The 15,715-nt window shown below is 41.9% G+C and overlaps 1 protein-coding gene across 2 annotated transcripts in view; it reads right to left on the minus strand.

Moving 5' to 3' along the window:
• The window catches only part of UBXN4 (UBX domain protein 4), a 42,773-nt gene extending 27,497 nt beyond the window's left edge, over positions 1-15,276 (minus strand). Inside the window, exons 1-6 of one of the 2 annotated variants that reach the window (XM_023764013.1) lie at positions 15,069-15,199; positions 14,044-14,063; positions 6,307-6,409; positions 3,337-3,365; positions 2,341-2,459; positions 1,569-1,731 (exon numbers count right to left, since the gene is read on the minus strand). In XM_023764013.1, the coding sequence (XP_023619781.1) occupies positions 1,569-1,731; positions 2,341-2,459; positions 3,337-3,365; positions 6,307-6,409; positions 14,044-14,050 (421 nt within the window). In that variant the 5' untranslated portion in view covers positions 14,051-14,063; positions 15,069-15,199. Of the gene's footprint in view, positions 1-1,568; positions 1,732-2,340; positions 2,460-3,336; positions 3,366-6,306; positions 6,410-14,043; positions 14,064-15,068 lie in introns of both variants that reach the window. The other variant, XM_006100436.3, reaches the window with a different exon arrangement.
• Positions 15,277-15,715: the final 439 nt, after the last annotated feature.

Genomic DNA, 15,715 nt, shown 5'->3' on the forward strand with positions numbered 1-15,715 from the left:
AGTTGTTCTTTAGACATAGTCCCGCCTCTCTACTGTCACGGTCTGAGATTCAGGTGAATGAGAGTCCTGGCTGTCAGGCCGCTGAGAGCTGTCTGACCAATGGCTGATTCTGGCTGATTCTGTGGGGATGGGACTTCCTCCTCCCTGCTGTCAGTTTCTACAGCTGTGATGAGGAAGCTGGGGTGACAGAGGGAGCCACACCCCCCAAGCCGCCCTCTCTCACTCTGCTCTATGTCCAGTGGTCTCCTGCTCTGCCAAGTCCTCCAAACCTCCCGCTCTCCGATGGCAAGGTCCCAGGAGCCCGCGGGCGTGGCTAGGCGCGGGTGGCCTCGGTTCCCTGACTGGCGAAAGTCCCGGAAGCCGGCGGGCGTGGCTACAGCCTCGCCTCCCGGGGCTGGCAAAGGAGCCTGAGGGCATGGTTTGGCGCAGCAGGCCTCGTCTCCTGGGCCGGCAATGGTCCCAGGAGCCCGTGGCCGCAGCCACCGTCGCCTCCTGGGGCGCTTGACACCTACGTATGCAAATTAACCACCATCTTTGTCAGGTTAATTTGCATAGTCACTCGGACTGGCTTGTGGGTGTGGCTTGAGCGTAGCAGAGGGATGGTTAATTTGCATGTTTCTCTTTTATTATATAGGCTTCTAATTTTAAAAATACCAATATTATTTTCTTAAATATGTATTGCATTTTATCAATTATAAAGACAATTCCAAATACATTAGCTCATTTGGACCTTTCAAAATCCTCTGGCTGGAAAGAAATTTATAAAATAGCTGAGTGTCGCCTGTCGGTGTAGCTCAATAGTTGAGTGTGTTGACCTATGAACCAGGTCATGGTTCGATTCCTGGTCTGGGCACCTACCCAAGGTGTGGGCTCGATCCCCAGTAGGGGGCTTGCAGGAGGCAGCCGATCAATGATTCTGTCTCTTTATTTATGTTTCTATTTCTCTCTCCCTTTCACTTCCTCTCTCTGAAATCAATAAAAGTATATATTTAAAACAAACTAACAAACAAAAGTAGCTGAGTGTCATAATGACAGTCCCTGAACCACAGCACAGTAGCAGAAATTACAAATCAACTATTCTGGACTGTGGCCTATTTGAGTTTGAAGGGCTTATTCACTGACTTTATCCTCTTCTGCCATTAAATGACAAACATATGTATTTAAGACAACCCTTAAATTTTAAGTTAGATGAATGTGAGGGGGGGGGGGCAATGTTTTTATTTTTAAGGATATTAATCTAAGGCTTTTAAAATGAAGTGAAGGAGCCCTAGCTGGTTTGGCTCAGTGAATAGAGCGTCAGTCTGCGGACTGAAGGATCCCAGTCTGATTCCAGTCAAGAGCACATGCCCATGTTGCAGGCTCAACCCCCACTGGGGGGAATGCAGGAGGCAGCAGATCAATGACTCTCAGGTGAGGATTAACAAAAATTGATGTTTCTCTCTCTCGCTTTCCCTTCCTCTCTGAAATCAATTTTAAAAAATTAAAATGAAGTGAAAGAAAAAAAAATAAAAAAATAAAATGAAGTGAAAGAGTACTTCTACTGTATCAGAAAGTACACTGAAAATTACCTGTTGCGGTATCAGAAGTGGGTGATGCCTCACAAAGTTCTACATTTCTTGACTGAGTGTTTTCAGAAGTATTGTTAGGTTCAAATGAGGTGGATGGAGTAGAGAGTGAACTTTCTGACTGGTTGCCACTTGCCTCTGATGTTTCACCTTTTAATGAGTGCATCTAGAAAGAAAACACATTGAAATTTAACAGATAAGAATCTAGATTTACCATGGCAGATGAGACCAAAATAAGAGCGAGTCAAAGTATATACTTTCTAAGTAGATAAATCTAATATATATAATCCTAAATATGACATAATCATGTTATGAAATTCTACTATAAACTGACAAGAGCATAAAAAAATTTTAAAAGTAAAATGTTACTTTTCCTTCAAATTACAATTCAAGGGGAGAAGTTACAAGCTATCTTAGTCATTTGCTCAGAGTGGATACAAATGAGATATTGAGTAAGGTCCTTAAAACATGTCAAGCAATATACCGTTAGATATCTTAAATGTGACAGAAACTCTCTTGCAACAAAGAGTCATATGCATTATGGGGCTGGGTGAGGGGAAAAGAGAGAAGAGGAAATAAAAAGTCACTTAAGTATTAGGTACTTCATAATGCTATTTTCAAAACCAGTCCAGGAAGAGAGTATTTACTATCTTTCCAATTTAATGGCATGGCAGGTCCCTGAATATAGAGAGCACTTGCAAAAATATTCCAATGTCAAGTTCCTGGCTAATCATTTTCATATGTTTACACAAAGAACAATTATGTTCCTTCTCACCTGCCGGACTTTGTGAATTCTGGTAACAAGTTCATCAGCAGAAACACTTCCTGCTATTACTTCCAAAGGAATTCCACTGTCTCCAATAAAGAAACTGGATGGAACACACACTACAGGATCTGTACAGTTTAATTAAGTCTAACAATTCATGGAAAACAAGGGAATAATTTTATGAAACACTACTGATAACAAAGCAAAACAAATGATCTTTGTGAATTCCACAAAATAATCAGCTAACATGTTTACAAAATAATTTCAATTACTGCATGTGACATGGGAATTGATTTATGACTTATTTGTATTACGTATCTGAGTGGAGAATATCTACTACATTCCCCCTTATCATAATTTTTACATTTATATTGCCTCTTGCCAACTACTTCTAACATGCCATCCATACTGCTCCATACTACTTTCTAGAGCAGTGGTTCTCAACCTTCTGGCCCTTTAAATACAGTTCCTCATGTTGTGACCCTACCATAAAAATATTTTCGTTGCTACTTCATAACTGTAATGTTGCTACTGTAATGAATCGTAATGTAAATATCTGATATGCAGGATGGTCTTAGGCGATCCCTGTGAAAGGGTCGTTCGACTGCCAAAGGGGTCGCGACCCACAGGTTGAGAACTGCTGTTCTAGATGCTTGCAATAAACTCCCTATGATTCTATTTGCTACAATGTACTCTCAAAGGACACTTAGTAATATAAAGTTCCCATCCTATATAATAAAAGGCTAATATGCAAATTGTCCCCTCGACCGGGAGTTTGACTGGGAGTTCGACAAGGGGGCAGGGCTGGCTGGCCTACCTACCGCCTGCACCCCCTACCCCCAGCCGGCCCCACCTGTGCATGAATTTGTGCACCAGGCCTCTAGTTAACAAGAAGGCATGAGTTTGTAAATAAAAATGAGTAACTTATAAATTTCATGAAATAACAAAAATAAAAGGTAAATCCTCAAGCAAATATGTAAAACCAATTCTTCGTTGAAAGGATACAGATTTGTGAAAATTGTAGGCAGGCTTCACTGTAAAAACAAAACAAAACAAAATTACCAGATGAATGCATGTTTCCCAAATACTGAGTTGCTTTTATAAATATTTACTATACCAATTACAAGCATTTTTCTAAAACTACTAGTTCCTTTCATAGCCAACAGCTGGAAGGGGAAAAATATAAGTCTAATTTCTTTTTTGTTTTATAATTTTCAGATTAAAGAACTTACTCTTGCTACCCACAAACTGGTGGCTGGATCTGGTGGCTAAAACTCAAGTTATTATCTGCCATGTTGCTTCCTCAGCAACAAGTATACCTAAATACAGTATCTTGTAACAAGATATTAATGCCTATCACTTATTTGTCCAAGCGACAATACTATACCTGTAATAACAAAGAATTGAAAACAACCTAAATATCAACCAATAAAAACTGATTAGTTATGCAATCATAAAAAGAAAAATGGTGCCCAGTGGCATGGCTCAGTGGCTGAGCATCAACTTATGAACCAGGAGATCACAGTTCGATTCTGGTCAGGGTTGTGGGCTTGATCCCCAGTGGGGGGCATGCAGGAGGCAGCTTATTGATGATTCTCTCATCACTGATGTTTCTTTCTCTCTCCCTCTCCCTTCCTCTCTGAAATCAATAAAGATATATATATATTTTTAAATGGTAGATAAATAAGCCTGTATATATTCTCAAGAATTCTGAAATTCCTCCTTCTTCCACATTCCCAATAAAGCCCTACATTCTTCCTGCATTACTGACACTAAAAGGTGCTTCTGGAAGGTAATGGACAATATAAATGATACAATATACATTAAAATAATAGATTCTTTTAAAAAAAACTATTACAGCTCAATAAATATATAGTTCAGTAACTATTGTGAAACAGACTGCACTATAATTTGCTTTATGCAGTTTGTTAATACTGAAATTTTTAAATAAAAAGTTTCTAAACTTAGAGGTAAATTTCTGAATATTTTAATTTTGATAGTAACTGTCAAACGTTATTCATTCTGATATTCTTAATATCAAAATCACTTTGCAATTGCTAATGAATTAATGTTTCTAGTAATTGATAGCTACTGCTATCAACATAAAAGAGAAATAACAGGGCATTATGCTCTTTTGTAAGCTGCATCTAATGGAAGACATACTACCATCTATGAAGTAATCTTGTAGGGGAAAAAAAAATCCAACCTGAATCCAACGTCAGAGGAATAGAGGACAGAGGAACAAACTAAATGACACAACAGGGCTGCAATCAACAAAATCCATACTGGAGGAAACTATGGTATTTTCAAAAAATAAATTGCAAAGAAAAAGACAGAAAGAGATATAGATGGGAAGCTGCTATACTAAAAGAGACTTAAGACATATCAATACATGACAATGTGTGAAACTTGATGGGTTCTAAACCAAACTGTAACACATTAAATTAATAATAAAACTGTAACTCTGATGAGATAATTGAAAATTTGAGCACTGGGTGGATATCTGATATTAAGAAATGATTTTCTTTTTGAAGTATTCCAATTATATCAAAAAATTAAGAATCGCCGAACCGGTTTGGCTCAGTGGATAGAGCGTCGGCCTGCGGACTGAAGGGTCCCAGGTTCGATTCCAGTCAAGGGCATGTACCTTGGTTGCGGGCACATCCCCACTGGAGGGCGTGCAGGAGGCAGCTGATGGATCTCTCACATCGATGTTTCTGGCTCTCTATCCCTCTCCCTTCTTCTCTGTAAAAAATCAATAAAAATATATTTTAAAAAAATTAAGAATCCTGCCCTAACCGGTTTGGCTCAGTGGATAGAACATCGGCCTGTGGACTGAAAGATCCCAGGTTCGATTCCGGTCAAGGGCATGTACCTTGGTTGCGGGCACATCCCCAGTGGGGGGTGTGCAGGAGGCAGCTGATCGATGTTTCTAACTCTCTATCCCTCTCCCTTCCTCTCTGTTAAAAATCAATAAAATATATTTTTAAAAAATTAAGAATCCTATCTTTCTGAGACATACTAAAATATTTATAGATGAAGTGATATGACTGAGACTTGTTTCAAAATTATATAGGATAAGTGGAAATCGATAGGGGATACAAGAAATAAGACTGATCAAAAGTTGACAATTATTGAAGTGGTTGAGAGTATATGGGGCTTTATTATACTCTTCAGTTACTTTTAATATGTTCGAAATTTTCTGTAATTAAAAAAAATTTTTTAAGGGGGGAGAAGGGATGTATTAAATAAAAGACTTGTGGATAGCAGGTACTATGAGGGACCTATAAATGTCCTTATTCCTATTAAATTAAACATCTCCTGCCTAGCCCTACCCAGCCGTTGTAGCTCAGTGGTTGAGCATCGACGTATGAACCAGGAGGTCATAGTTTAATTCCCGGTCAGGGCACATGCCCAGGTTGCAGGGTCAATCCCCAGTAGAGGCCATGCAGGAGGCAGCCATCAATGATTCCTCTCATAATTTGTTTCTCTCTCTCCCTCTTCCTCTCTGAAATCAATAAAAAAAAATTTTAAAAAATTAAACTCCATTCCCAAAAACAGAATTCAAAACATTAGTAAACCTTTCAGAGATATTCAATATATGATTTACAGTTACTTCCAAGTTCTTAGAAGCTGAGGCTCACAGTATTTTTGTATTGCTGCTTAGTAGACTAGGAGAACGTAAGTTTTCAGCAAGACATAATGATGAATTTGGAAAACAGCAATCAGAATTTAAGACCATACTATGCCTTAGATAAAAATCAACATTCTTATACTCTAAAAGCATCACTATAAATCACAACCAAAGACTACAGTTGAAATGTTTTTTAAAAACAAAAGATTAGGGCATGCAGAAGGCAGCCGATTAGGTTTCTCTCATCAATGTTTCTATCTCTCTATCCCTCTCCTTTTCTCTAAAAAATCAATAAAAGCATATTTTTTTAAAAACCCAAAAGATTAAAACATTAAGCAAACCTTTTGGTATCGATTTTAATAGCAACAAAACTGTTTGAAGATGCTTCCGACACTTTCTCATCTTCCCAACTTGCAGCCATCTGTGTAGACTGCTCATCATCACCTATAAAACATTTCAAGGATTCTTATTACATAAAGCCAGTATCTGCTGATTCTTTTCCCCCGGAAATCTGGAATTGCAAACAAAATATAATCCAACAAATATTGTTTTCCTCCAAATTTGAAAACTGAATTTTTCCATAAAATAAAAAGTATGACTATGCATTTGTTAATAGAAAGCACAATATTGCCATTTTGTATCTACAATAATTACAAACCATGGGTACAAATGTAGTGACTATTTTGGCTTTTCAACATGACTTTAGATATAAAGGTAAATTACTCCTCCTTTATGTAGCACCTTTCTGTTGAGTTCAATATCCTTCACAACATTTATTCTCCAAAATTCCTCCAAGGTAGATAGAGGTACAAGTCTGTTTGTAGTCTTGGACTTGCTTTTTCTTATAGGTATGCTAATCATAAAAGTTATGCTGACCCAAAACTAATCTATGGTGGAGGTGCTAGGAAAAGAACATGAAGAAATCTGGGCTGCTGAAAATGTTTGTATCTTATCTGGATGACAGTTACACAAGTGTACTCATATGCAAAACTCCATGAAGCTGTTTCACTTAATATATCTCACCTAATATACTGTATGTTATACCCCAATGACAAAATTTTAAAAGTTTTACCTATCAAGAGATTATTTCCATTTCAATTAACATAACCACTTATGGCTGGACAGAGGGAAACTTACTTGAGCAGGTCACTGAAAAATATTTCTGACATTAGCAGAGCTAAGCACTTAAAAGGTGAGCAACTTTTGCCAATTTACAGATTTAAAAAAAACAACGTCTTCAGGCTAAATTTTTCATTTTACAAAAATGAGATCATTCTACACCTGCTCTTTTGTAAGCTGCTTTCACCACCACCACCCAATTTATTAGCCTTCCCCATCTCAGTTATCTGTTCATGGTAAGTCCATCCTTTCAGGTCTCAGGCTAAAACTTCAGTTACCATTGACTTCAGTGATTCATCTCCAAATAGTTGACCCTTGAACACAGGGGTTAGGGACGCAAGCCCTCCCCTCATCCTCCCATCCCCACCCCCCGCCACAGCCAAAAACCTGCATATAACTTTTAACTCTATGTATTTATTGAAAAAACACCATGTATAAAGGGACCCATGCTGTTCAAGGGTCAACTATATATCCAGAACGTAATTATCTCTTACCACACTCACTGCTACCACCCTGACTTAGGCTACCACATCTCACACAGATGATTGCAATACTCTCCTAATTGGTTTCCCTGCTCAGTCTATTCTTAACACAGCAACTTTCCTTAAACTTTCAGATCACATCAACCCTCTGCTCAAAATCCTACAATATCTCCCTATTTTCCCTCAAAGTATAAGCCAAAGTCCTTACAAAAGTCCAGTTACCTCTCTGTCATTTCCTTTTACTTTCTTGCTATTCCTTTTCTTTCTATTCCTCAAATTATGAAAGACACTCTCATTTTAAGGTCTTGGTACTAGTTGTTTCCTCTGCCTAGAATGTTCTTCCCCCAGTATCTACATAGTTAACTATCAACTACCATATGTCCTTGCTCAAATACTATCTTCTCAATAAAGCCTTTCCTAATCACCACTTTAATAAAATCATACACCCTTCAGATATTCCCAAAGATTCCTTATTTCGTGTGTTTTTTTCTGTAACATATATCACCTTTTAATAGAGTATTTTTTTTATACCTTGTGTTTACTGTTTATTGTCTATATCTTCCATGAGAATGCAGGCTCCAAAAGGGCAAGGATAGTTTTCATTTTTACTTAATATGTAATAACTCAAATGCCTACAACAAAACCTGGCATATAAGTAGGTGGCATATAGCAGACTTTCAATAACTATTTTGCAGAATAAATAGGTAAGTTTTTGGTACAGTAAGTATCTTGGATATTTATCATACTTTACTAATGCTGCACTTATGAGTATACTAGAGGCCCGGTGCACGGATTTGTGCACTGGTGGGGTCCCTCAGCCTGGCCCGTGGGGATCGGGCTGAAACCAGGTCTCCCACATCCCCCAAAGGGTTCCAGACTGTGAGAGGGCACAGGCCAGGCTGAGGGACCCCACTGGTGCACAACTGGGGCTGGGAAGGGACCGTGGGAGGGCTCCGGGGCGTGTCTGGCTCATCTTGCCCAGTCCTGATTGGCCAGAACCCATCAGCAAGCTAACCTACTGGTCAGAGCGTCTGCCTCTGGTGGTCAGTATGCGTCATAATGACTAGTCGAATGGTTGAACAAACGGTTGGACACAGCATATTAGGCTTTTATCATATAGGATTTTGTGTGAGAAGAAACAGGAATATCAGGAAAAGGGGCTCAAGAAATCTGGCCATGGAAAAAAAAATAAACAGGGACTTTAATGTATCCACAGATACACACAAGACCAAAATGTTGAAGCACGACTTCTGAAGGATCAGAGATGGCAGACTGAAGCGTTCTGCGGCAAGCCAGCCTTTGCGCCGGGTGGGCGGTGGGCCAGCTTCTGGCCAATCCAGCGCTTTTGCTGGTTCATGCGAGGAAGAACATTTTCCTTGACTTTTAGGTGCTTTTATATTCATCTCGAAAAGAAAAAATTCTAAACTCAGGATTTGGCAAATATTTGTGTTGTCTCCTGGGGTGGGGAATTCTGCTTCTTTTATCCAACTGCTTTCCATAACCTTGAAATGCAGATATCCCTCCTCTACGCTTTACCTCCATGATTTGGGTTGCAAAAGGCTGCTTTTCTTTTTTTCCCCCCCTCTCAAATTCAACACAGAGAATAGGATGCCGTCATCCTGCCAATTTCTCCAGGAAGAAAGAACAACTGACATGTTTCTTCTGCTTACTTGCTTACTTGTAAAGAAATTATTTTGCAAGCTGAAGGGTGATGTTTAATTTGAAACTGGTGCTTAGATGGTGATATTTGTGAATTCTTTACCTTTTATTCCCAGCAAGAAGACTATATCAATAGCAAGTGTGGGTGTGAAAAAAATAAAAGGTTGAAGCAGCAGATGGGAAAAGTATCATTTGTCGTGACATCATTTTGAGCACCTCTTAAGAAACTGTGGGGGGAAAAAAAGACACTATAGGCTATAGAGAGATGTAAAATTCCAAATCAATGGCATTCTCACTACAAACACTTCTTAGAGAAGACTGTGAGGCATGAGGGACCCTTTTCATTCATTCTTTCATACATTCACTGTTTTATTCCACATTTATTGTGTGCTAGGTGTTGGGCTATAAACTAAATATAAAACAAGCCCAGTCAGCTTGCCTCAGTGGTTGTCTACCTATGAACCAGGAGGTCGAGGTTCGAATTCCAGTCAGGGCACATGCCTGGGTTGAGGGCTTGATCCCCCATATGGGCATGCAGGAGGCAGACGATCAATGATTCTCTCTCATCATTGATGTTTCTATCTCTCTTTCCCTCTCCCTTCCACTATGAAACCAATAAAAATATATATAAGTAAATAAATAAAACAAATTAAACACTGTCTACCCTCGGTGGAAATTAAAATATAATGGTACAGAAAAAAGTATTTGTTTAAAATAACTACAAATCCTATCCTATATAATAAAAGGCTAATATGCAAATTGTCCCCTGACCAGGAGTTTGACTGGAATTCAACCAGGACCAGGGGGCGGGGCCAGCTGGCCAACCACCCTTGGCCCCTCCCCCTGGTCAGCCTGGTCCAATCAGCCTGGGCCGTCCAGACCCCACCCGTGCATAAATTCGTGCACTGAGACTCTAGTAATCCTACATAATAAAAGCCTAATATGCTAAGTGTCCGGTCGTCCAGTTGGCCATTCAACCAATCAAAGCGTAATATGCTAAGGCCACTCAACTGCTCGCTATGATGTGTGATGACCAGCAGGGGGCAGATGCTCAACCCAGGAGCTGTCCCCTGGTGGTCAGCGCCCTCCCACTGGGGGAGTGCTGCTCAGCCAGAAGCTGGGCTCACAGCTGGCAAGTGCAGTGGTGGTGGCGGGAACCTCTCCCACCTCTGCAGCAGCACCAAGGATGTCTTAGGCCCGCTCCTAAGCCGTCAGTCGGACATCCCCCAAGGGTTCCCAGACTGCAAGAGGGCGCAGGCCGGGCTGAGAGATGCCCCCCCCCAAAGTGCACAAATTTCGTGCACCAGGCCTCTAGTTAAATAATAAATGTTGTGAGAAAAGAACCCAACTATGAGAGAAGATAATGAGACCTCCTTATACTGGTCGGGGAAGCCCTCTCTATGGTGACATTTAAGGTAAGACTTGCCCTGGCCGGCGGTCTCAGTGGTTAGAGCATCAGCCCACACACCAAAGGGTCTGGTTCGATTCCCAGTCAAGGGCACGTACCTGGGTTGTAGGTTCAATCCCCAGCCCCAGTCGACCTGTGTGGAGGCAACCAATCGATGTGTCCCTCTCTCATTGATGTTTCTCTCTCCCCCTTCTCCTTCCTTCCCTTCCACTATCTCTAAAAATCAATGGAAGGCAGCTATCCTCAAGTGAGATTAACAACAAAAAAGATAAGACTTAAAGGATGAAAGAGCTGAGCCACGCCAAGAGCCAGAAGAGTTCACTGAGCAGGAGGAATTTAGGTGTAGGGAAAGTCCTGTGTGATAGGTGATATCATGAATAGGGAGCACGAGACAAGGTAAGACTGAAGAGTTAAGAGTAAGGGTTTATTCAACAGGATGTAAGGCAGTACCATTTACTTAGAGGTAGCAGCACAATAGGGGAGAAAACACAGGTTCAGGCAGTAAATATACTTTTAGGCTTGAGAATCCTATGAGGCATCCAAGGGGGTTGGTAAGTAGGTAGCATGTTAAGTAGGATCTGCTACTTCTGAGGTTGATGCTTTGCACTCTTTTATTTATGTTGTACCAGATGTCACCTCCCCACTAACAAAATCTGTCCATGACTCAATCTAGTAGCAGCAGCAGCAGCTGCTACTGAATAGGATTATTAATTGCCAACTTCAAATCTTTAGTTTCTTAGTTTTAATTACATTATGAACTATGCTAAGGAGTTAGATGGGCCTAAGATTTTAATGTGAAAGCACTGTCTCCCTGGTAGTATCAGCAATATCCAAAGTAAAGGTACTTTAAAAATTTTTTTTATTGATTTCAGAGAAGAAGGGAGGAGTGATACAAACATCAATGATGATAAAAAATCATCAATCGGCTGCCTCCTGCATGCCCCCTACTGGGGACCAAGCACACACCCGGGCATGTGCCCTGACGGGGAATCAAACCATGACCTGGTTCATGGGTCACCGCTCAACCATTGAACACCAACCGGGCCAAAGTAAAGGTACTTAAAGAGAACAGTACAAACTCAGAAGTAAAGAATTGCAGACCCTAGTAGAGCCAGCAATTCCAACTTAGAAAACCTCCATCTATTTTAACCCAAAAAGGCAGTAAACAGTATCTGTCAAGGAAATTTTAGCTCACTAGTCAGTGAACTGACACCTCAGCTTCAGGATCCTTGTCAAATTACTCTACCTTCCCAAGAACAGAATCAAAATCTTTTTCACTTTTTAAAAAACATTGATTTGAGGCCTTAGCCAGTTTGGCTCAGCCGATAGAGCATCAGCCTGTAGAATGAATGGTTCTGGGTTTGATTCTGGCCAGGGTTCGATTTTGGCCAGCGGCACATGCCCAGGTTTCAGGCTCGGTCCCCAGTAGGGGGCATGCAGGAGGCAGCCAATCAATGATTCTCTCTCATCATTGATGTTTCTATCTCTCTCCCTCTCCCTTCCTCTCTGAAATAAATTAAAATACATTTAAAAATATATATATATTTTTTAAAAATATGATTTGAGAGAGGAAAGGGGGAAAGAGAGGCAGGGAAAAAGAGAGAGAAACACTGATTTGTTGTTCTACTTATTTATGCATTCATTGGTTGATTCTTGTATATGCCCTGATAGGAGATTGAACCCACAACCTTGGCATATCGGGGTAGGTTACTCTAACCAAATGAGCTACCTGGCCCAGGCCCAGTTTTCCTTCTTTCAATTTACAAAGCTATAATACTTTGAAAGTCCTTGTTAATTTGTTGGCTGAACTAGTAATAATCTCTCCGGTCTCCTAACATCAATTTTTTAATATTCTTTAATTCATACATGAAAAATTCACTAAACAACTTGCCTAAAATGTTTCCCACTTGAGTAGTTACATGAACCAAAGTTACCCTTAAGACCATTCCTTCCAGCTATAAAGATTTTTAAGTTTTCTACTGAGTTAATGTATTATTGTTGAAGTCTCAGATCTAAGGTAATCATGAATTCTGGCTGTATGCTTCAGAGTTATGAACAAAGGTCTAGGCCAGTGGTTGGCAAACTGCGGCTCACGAGCCACATGCGGCTCTTTGGCCCCTTGAGTGTGGCTCTTCCACAAAATACCACGTGCGGGCGCACACTTACAGTGCAATTGAAACGTCGTGGCTCATGCGCATAAGTCGGATTTCGGAAAGGAGATAGACGAAACAAGTTACAAGACGAGTGTGGATGGGAGAGTTGGAAGGGGTCAACCTCAGCGAACGTACCTCAATCAGACTGAGGACGTTTTTAGCAAAGGCCAGCTTAGGAGTACCCTAATTAAGTTAATAACCATGTACCTACCTATACAGTTTAAGTTTAAAAAATTTGGCTCTCAAAAAAAATTTCAATCGTTGTACTGTTGATATTTCACTCTGTTGACTAATGAGTTTGCCGACCACTGGTCTAGGCAGTTCATGAGAGTAATGTCTACAAACTCCTAAAAGGACACTAATCTTACCTAAAATGCTAGAAAAGCCAACAGTATTGTGAAAGGGTCAAGGGACAGACTCTGACAGACTGCTATCGGTATTCTTGCAAATATTCAACAGTCATTGATATTCTAAAAGCATAGAATACATGCTCATCAGTAAAAAATTAATGGAAAAGGGAATATATATACACACAAAGCCCCCAAAACCTGTAACTTTATTTTATTATTATAATAATTAGCACTACTGTTTCCAAATGGATTTTCAAATGTTTGTTAATTAAATCTAGCAATATTTCTTTCAAATTAATTGATTAGCCCAAAAGTGCCTTCTAGGAACATTCAGACACCATCAATTGTGTTTTTTGCTTAAAACCATGACTACCATAATCCTAGGTTTCCTGATTTCTACACCAATTTCAATAATCACATCAAGTCTAGAATTGTTCAGTTTTTTTTCTTAAGAAACAAACAACAAAAACCACTTCCTTTTTAAGCTGCTAAAAAAAAATATTTTGTCAAGACAATATGTAAATCCTTTTTGTGACCCTGGTGCATATACTTAACCACTGTGTACATAAGTTTCCTCATCTATAAAAGAAGATAATAAAACCTGACTCTACCTACCACAAGAATCAACAGAGACTTTATGGAAAGAACACAACTTAAAATGTCATAAAACTATTATTGCACTCTTAATAAGCATAGTATCTTATCATTTCACTTTTCCTTTTAATCTACCTTTTTTCCCTTACAGGATGACAGCTGGTATTTTATATGTAAAATATAAACTGTGAGGCAGCGTAAGAGAATATGAACTACTCGAACTCTTCTAAATTAACAGCATTAGAAATTTACCTATAAATCTAGCATAACAAAACAATTATAAATTTCACGTTAAATGTTAACTGCAACTCACACTTCATCTACATGTTCTCACTGCAGTGCATAAAGCAACGGAGCTATTATGCAGTCGCCCAGGAGTCATGAGTTAATAATGAGGAAAAGGTTATTAAACACAAATAGGTGAAATAATACACTTCCAATGAGCAGCAGCCACAGACACTGATTTGGTTCATGTAATGAGAATCGGCAACTCCCCAGAGGCATAGGTTTACGGTAAATCTAGAAGATTTCAGTAATAAAATAGGGGAGTAATAAAATACGGAGCACATTAACCCAGAGCAACCCGGGGTGAGTGAGTTAATACACATTCTGGAAATTGTAGCCATTAGACAAGAAAGACAACAACAAAAAAAGAAAAAGAACCAAGAACTGAGCGTCTACTCCTAAACACATGGTTAAAAATAAACAAACAAATAAATCGACTTGCAACAAGGCAATTAGCGCACATGAGACCTCCCCCGCTATCATTTTTAAAAGCCAAGCCTCTGTGTCCAGCCCCACAGTCTGCGTCTGAGGAACACGGGACGCCGACGAGCGCGCCCGCCAGGTGGTCTCTCTTTGTTGTTGTCGATGACACAGCTTTCCGCCCGACAGTCGGCACCGAACTGCCGGCCCGGCTGCCGGCCTAAGGGCCTGGCCGTACCCACCGACACCGGGAACTGCGCTCGGGCCTGACGGCATCCGAAGCGGGTCCCCCGGGACACAGAGCCCTGAGGAGGCGCCCGGGAGGGGACCGGGGTCTGTGGCGCCGGCCCCCGGGAGGCGGGCGAGAGGCTGGGCGGGGAGCTACGGGGCTGGGCCGCTCGCGCGCCTCCTCGCCTGGGGCGGAGAGGGGTCGACGGCCCCAGCGCTCGGGGGCGAGGCTGGGACGGGGCCTCCCGCCAGGGCAGTGGGGGCCAGGCCCGCCGTGCCCCGAACGGGCGGGGTGCCGCTGAACGCCCAGGGACGGGCAGCCCCGGCGCAGAGGCCGTGAGGGCCCGGAGTGGGAGGTAGGCCCGAGAGGTGTCCGGCCCTATTTCGGGCCCCCGCCCCCTTCACCTGCCACGAACACCACGAAGACCGCGCCGCTCCTCTTGGCCGACGCGATGGCGGCCGGAATGGCGCCCTGGAACCACAGCATCTCTCCACTCTGGCCTGGCCTCCGTGCTCGCTGGAAGTGCTGTCTTCGCGGACAGGAGCTGGCCCCGCCCTCCCCTTCGCCGGACCCCGCGGCCCCGGCAGCCCCAGCTGGCCCGCCCCCCGCCTCCGGCTCCGCAGGGACGCGCACACTCAGCGGTCTTCTGGGACGCGCGCCAACGCGCGGGCGGGGAGCGCGTGGCGTCACGTGATGCCACACGTCGCTGTTGGCATGGAGTCCCATTGCCTCTTCTGGTTGGCTAGTTGGCGCGTGCGCGCGCCCGCTGGGCCTGAGGCTCGGCAGTCCCGGAAGTGGAAGGAGCCCGCGGAAAGGATGACTAAACTGCTACTGTAGTAGGCGGTGCCTGCATGAGGCATGATGGGAATTGTAGTCTTCCTAGGCTTGTTCTCCTTCCGCGATTTCCCGGAACGGCTATGGGGGCAACAGTGAGAGCCGCTTAATCTCTAAAGGGAGGAGAGACAGGGGCGTCACTGATGCTTCGCCCTTGTCCTTTGAGAACTTAAATATGGAGGAAAAGTCCCCACTCCAAACGGAATACTGCTTAGTA

This window comes from Myotis lucifugus, unplaced genomic scaffold, assembly GCF_000147115.1.
Source record: "Myotis lucifugus unplaced genomic scaffold, Myoluc2.0 scaffold_312, whole genome shotgun sequence".
Classification (NCBI taxonomy): Eukaryota; Metazoa; Chordata; class Mammalia; order Chiroptera; family Vespertilionidae; genus Myotis; species Myotis lucifugus.